This window comes from Myotis brandtii, unplaced genomic scaffold (assembly GCF_000412655.1).
Source record: "Myotis brandtii unplaced genomic scaffold, ASM41265v1 scaffold68, whole genome shotgun sequence".
Lineage (NCBI taxonomy): Eukaryota > Metazoa > Chordata > Mammalia > Chiroptera > Vespertilionidae > Myotis > Myotis brandtii.
Window position 1 is genome coordinate 1,364,131 of NW_005370657.1, and position 5,532 is coordinate 1,369,662.

Sequence of the window (5,532 nt, forward strand, 5' to 3'; positions counted from 1 at the left end):
GGGGCCATGGCCGCCCCGAGCCCGGGGCCCCACGAGGTAGGTGCGGACCCGAGAGAGGAGAGGAGAGGGAAGGGTTAGTGGGTAGGAGCCGGGCCTCCCCTCTCCGGGCGGGGTGGACACACCCCCATCTGAGCTCAGCAGGGGTCCTGCGCTGGGCGGGGACCAGGACACGCCCCACGTGGGAACCTCAGGTATGAAGGGAAAGTCTGGCAGGGATCCCCTGAGAACTTGTTCAGTTTTTTCGCAGGGAAAATGGAGATGATAATAAAAGCTTCTCCTTCGTAGGGCTGTTAGGAGGTCAAGCTCTCAGCCAGGGCTGGTCACATGGTGGGTGCCCACTACGGACGGTCAGCGGCTGATCTCAGCTTCGTGCTCATCTTCCGAGCTGGCCTGGAGGAGCTCAGCATAGATGAGTGGACTACTTGGTACTTGGCTGAATCCCTTGGCATCACGGCTCCTATCAAGGGTCCCTGTGCACAGAGCTCAAACTCAACAGTAACCGCAGCTAATATCTGCCGCGATGTTATAGTTCTCGTTCTGCAGATGAGAACACCAGGCCCCGAAGGTTAGGTGACTTACCTAAGGCCACACAACTGGTGAGAGGATGTCTGGGGCCAGGTCTGGCTGCAGAACTGCATGCTCTGACTTACTGCTAATGATAACCATCACTCTGTTTTGGATGCTGACTGCACGTCAGGGGCTGTGTGGCCCCTCATAGCGCCTAGTGAGCTGGGTACCAGCATTAGCCGTATTTTACAACCGAGGAAACTGAGGCAGAGCGAGCTAAGAGGAGGGCTCAAAGTAGTGGAGGTGGCACTCACACCCATGTCTTTCCCCTCTGCGATGCTGCCACATGCTCAATGCTTCTTGTGCCTTCTGCCACCAGGTCCTGGCCCCCTCCCCAGAAGCTGGATGCAAAGCCATCACCTCGCGTTCTGGCCGCCGGGGCCTGCTCTGGCGTCTACGAGACAAGCAGCTGCGCCTCGGCCTGTTTGAGATCAGCCCGGGACATGAGCTGCACCGGCTGACGTGTATGATGCAGGCAGGGCTCTGGGCTGCCACCCAGGTCTCCATGGACCACCCACCCAGGGTGAGTGGCCAATCTGCTCTATGCACCGATGGCAAGACCGGGCCGCGGCCCTGATTTGCTACTGAAGAGTTGGTGATCAGAAAGGCTATAAGGGGAGGAAATCAGGGGCTTGGTGTAGGGAGGGAGGGACATTCTAGGCTTGGGGCTGAGGCCAGGAAGCCAGAAAGTGCAGGATGTGTTGGGGATGTGAGAACACCCTGACCCAGGTGGTTGCTGTGTAACTCTAGGCGGGCCTCTGCCTCTCTTTGGGCATCAGGGTCCCCATCTGTGTAATGTATAATGACTTTGGGGGAGGGAGTTGTATGCCTTAGTCTCTGAGGCCCCCCCACCTCTGCCAGGGTCTATGGTTGAGAAGGGACCCCACTCCACCTCACCCCGCCAGCATGGCCCGTCCTCCCCAGAGCTCAGGCTGGGGCCAGGCTGGCTCAGCAGAAAGCGTTGCCCAACTGCAAGTTCAGCATCTGGACGGGCCGGGTGAGCATGTGTGTTGTTTGTGTGTGCGCACACAGTGTGACCACATCCCATAGGCACAGGAACCTAGAGGTCCAGGGAGAGTATAGGAGCCAGAGGGCATCTTCTAAATCTCATCCTCTGCTGAAAATCACAATCTGACCTCAGTACCTGCTGAAAATCTCCCATGGCTCCCCAGTACTCATCATGGCCTCAGGATCAACTGTCCAGCCTCATTCTCCCTCCATCCCCCCCTTACTCAGTTAAGCCCCTCGGGCCCTCCTTTCCTTCCTGGTGACCACCAGCGCAGTTCCCACTGCTAGGAGCACCCTCCTCCTCCTCTCCACTGCCCGTCAGATTTCAGCTTGCAGGTCACCTCCCCCAGGGAGCCCTCTCTGATCTGCCCCTCCCAGGCTGAGTCAGGCAGGCCCCTGGCCTTCAAGGCCATCATCCAGCTGCACTTAGCCAGTGTGTGTGTCTGGGTGAATGTGCCAGGTGTTGGGGACCCAGCTGTGGAGGAGTCATACCCAGGACCTGCCTCAGGTCACTCTCTCATCCTCCTGCAGCCTGAGAGGGTCTGCAGCCCCCATCTGCCCAACTCAGGAATCAAATTGGGGGAAGGGGGGAGGCCAGGTGTGGACGCTTGGAGATCCTGGGGCTGGCGGGCGGGGGGCGGGGGCTGAGACTTGCTCTGAGCCTTCTGCCCCTCCCTGCAGGGGCTGCCCACTGAGGACGACTTCTCCGAGGTCCTGACCCAGGTTCACAAGGTAGGAAGCCTCAGACTGTGCAGGGAGGGGCGGATGCCATCTTAGTTCCCTCTCCTCAGTTCCCCCACGGGTGTAGAGCCTCACGGCCTTCCAGAGGGTGTGGCTCCCTTGACCGTCCCGCACCAGGGCCAACTGCACACACCAGGACCCCGGTGGACACTCTGGGGCTGCTCTTCCTCTCCTGCAGGGCTTTGAGCTGGGCACCCTGGCTGGCCCTGCCTTCGCCTGGCTGCGCCACTCCCTAGGCCTGGCCGAGGAGGACTATCAGGCCGCCCTGGGGCCCGGGGGCCCCTACCTGCAGTTCCTCAGCACCTCCAAGAGCAACGCCAGCTTCTTCCTGTCGTGAGCGGGCAGCAGGGGTGGGGCAGGGTGGGAGTGGTGTCCCAGGGTGGAGGGTGGCATTTGGGGAGAGAAATAGAACAGCCAGGTCAGAGGAGAGGCTGAGGGCGAGGGCCTGGCCCTGGGGAGACAGAGCCACACATGGACAGGAGGGTCAGGGAGCCTGTGGGACCCTCCAGCCCGGCCTAGAGTGACCTCTCCCTGCCCCCGCACCAGCCACGACCAGCGCTTCTTCCTGAAGACCCAGCGGCGCAGGGAGGTGCGGGCGCTGCTCGCCCACCTGCCCCGCTACCTGCAGCACCTGCAGCGGCACCCACACTCGCTCCTGGCACGGTTGCTGGGTAGGACGGGCCAGGGACCTGACACTGGGGGGTGGGGGGAGGAAGGAAAGGGGTTCAGGGAGTGGGGGTGTTCCAGAATGCGGGCGTGGGGTATCTGAGCCTAGCCAGGTGGTTGGGACTGGACTAGAGGCGGATCCGACTGCCCGCAGAGTTCTGTGCAGGGCGGTAGGGACAGGGAGTGGGCAGGAGGGGCGGTGGGCAGGGCCCAAAGGATGGGGTTGGGATTGGGATTGGACCGTCCTGGGCAGGGCATGTGGGCGAGGCCATGCCAGACCCGGCATCTCTGGGGCTGAGTCTAGAGGTGGATGGAGTCCGCACCACCACCCAAGCCGAGGAAGGGGTCTGGGGGCGCAGCTGGAGGGAGGGGCTCGGGATGCGACGGCACTGAGGAGGCGTGGCCTGGAGCTGGGACCAGGGCCCCAGGGACCCGGACGGCAGAGTTTGGGGCCCCTCACCTGGCGCCCTGTCCCCTTCCAGGAGTGCACAGCCTGCGGGTGGCCCGGGGCAAGAAGGTGGGTGAGGCCGAGGCAGGGGCCGGGCCGGAGGGGTGGCTGCGGGGAGATCCTGTCCTTCCTCACTCCCTACCTCGTCCCCAGAAATACTTCATCATCATGCAGAGCGTTTTCTACCCCGCCGGCCGCATCGCCGAGAGGTGAGTTGGCCTCGCAGGGCCTGGGTCCCGTCCTGCTCGGAATGTGCCACTGGAGGCACCCACACTCACCAGGTAGATGGTGAAGCCAAGGCCCAGGGAGAGAGAATGGGGTTGTGCTGCGGATCTGGACAGTCACCAGTGGAAGCTCCTGTCTTGTTATTACCTGGGAGAGTCCCCGTGTGTCCCAAGTCTGTGGAAAGCTGAATTCTGTTGTGTCCCCCAAATCCTTGCCTCCAGGTATGACATCAAGGGCTGCGAGGTGAGCCGCTGGGTGGAGCCGGCCCCTGAGGGCAGCCCCCTGGTCTTGGTGCTGAAGGACCTCAACTTTCAGGGCAAGACCATCGACCTGGGTGAGCCTCGGAGCCCTCACTGCCTGCTCTGCCTCCATTCGGGGGGAAGTTGGAGGGTGTCCTTGGCACAGCCCTCTGTCCAAGTTGTTAAGAACCCAGATTCGGGTTCAAATCCCAGCTCCACAATTTACCAGCTAGTTGGCCAAGGCAGATTACAGAGGAGTGTCCTCATCTGTGACATGGGGCAGTAATGACACCTACCCTTTGGGGCAGGTGGGTGTGGAGCCTCAGCACTGCCCGGCACACGCCGGGGACTCAGGCGGGTGCTGATGCTCCCTCAGGGCCCCAGCGGAGCTGGCTCCTCCGGCAGATGGAGCTGGACACCGCCTTCCTCCGGGACCTCAACCTGCTGGACTACAGCCTCCTGATGGCCTCCCAGCACCTGCAGGAGGACGAGAGGGGCCCGGGCAGCAGCCTCGTCTTCCGCACAGCCAGGTGGGCCCCCACAGGGGCACCGGCAAGAGTGAGGTGATGGGAGATGGAGAAACAGACAGGCAGTGGGTGAGGTGGGGGACAGAATAGGCAAAGACTTGAAGAATGGAAAGTGCAGTGTGTGTGTGTGTGTGTGTGTGGAGGGTGCTGGAAAGTGCAGTGTGTGTGTGTGTGGAGGGTGGAGGGTGGAGAAGCCAGGCTGGCAGGTGTAATGGGCACAGGTGGACCACAGCAGGAGAAAGAACAGGTGAGAGTCAGTTGGACAAGGGCTTCAGTCTGGATTCGAAGACTCTGCCCAGTTTTCAGGTTTCAGACCAATTGAATCGTCTCAGAGAGAGCGCTTAGCTCTTCACCCAGTCATTCCACTTCTAGGGCCCCGAGGTCATCACCATTGGCACCACCATCATGTTGCCCTTCCTTTGTAATAGTAACTGTCACTCCTTGCATGCTGACCATGGCCTCATTAAAGTGGGCCTATTGCCATTTTAGAGATGTGAAAACTGAGGCTCAGAGGAGGGAAGTGACATAGAACGACTTCTGAGGGTTCATGTTAGTACTTGGCTATTTTTTTAAATTCTTTATTGTTGAAAGTATTACATATGTCCCCTTTTCCTGCCATTGACATCTCCCAGCCCGCCCCCGCCCCCCGCGCACAGGCCTTCAGCCTCCTATTGTCTGTGTCCATTGGTTATGCTTATATGCAGTACTGGGCTGTGTAATTGGATTTCAATCCAAGACCCACTTCTGCGGTTGAACAGAATTATGTAGGGTTAAGACAGGCACTTTAAGGTAATAAGTTCATTGATCTGGTGGGTGGAAAAGAGTGAGAAAGGATACCCACTCGTCAGCTTCTCATCCCCACCCCTTACCTTCGATGGGTGAGCTTGAGCAGAATCCAGGATAAGGGCTCCCCAGGCCCTTTGGCTGGGCTGGGCACATCTTGACCAGAGGGTGCAATTCCTAAAAAAGTCTGCCCATCCAAGCTAGATCAGCCATTCCCTTGCCCTCTACCTCCAGCTGGTACTTAAATCCCAGCTGTATTCAACCAGTAAGTCCGAGTTTGCATATAATGGTTGTTATATTGAGACAATCTGTGCTGGCTGGTAAATAG

At 59.8% G+C, this 5,532-nt stretch overlaps 1 protein-coding gene across 2 annotated transcripts in view; it reads left to right on the forward strand.

The window, feature by feature from the left end:
- The window catches only part of PIP5KL1 (phosphatidylinositol-4-phosphate 5-kinase-like 1), an 8,366-nt gene that overhangs the window by 662 nt on the left and 2,172 nt on the right, over positions 1-5,532 (forward strand). The window contains exons 1-9 of one of the 2 annotated variants that reach the window (XM_014529423.1): positions 7-36; positions 887-1,090; positions 2,257-2,307; positions 2,495-2,649; positions 2,863-2,987; positions 3,465-3,499; positions 3,584-3,639; positions 3,877-3,989; positions 4,271-4,424. In XM_014529423.1, the coding sequence (XP_014384909.1) occupies positions 7-36; positions 887-1,090; positions 2,257-2,307; positions 2,495-2,649; positions 2,863-2,987; positions 3,465-3,499; positions 3,584-3,639; positions 3,877-3,989; positions 4,271-4,424 (923 nt within the window). Of the gene's footprint in view, positions 1-6; positions 37-886; positions 1,091-2,256; positions 2,308-2,494; positions 2,650-2,862; positions 2,988-3,464; positions 3,500-3,583; positions 3,640-3,876; positions 3,990-4,270; positions 4,425-5,532 lie in introns of those variants that run through there. The other variant, XR_001359692.1, reaches the window with a different exon arrangement.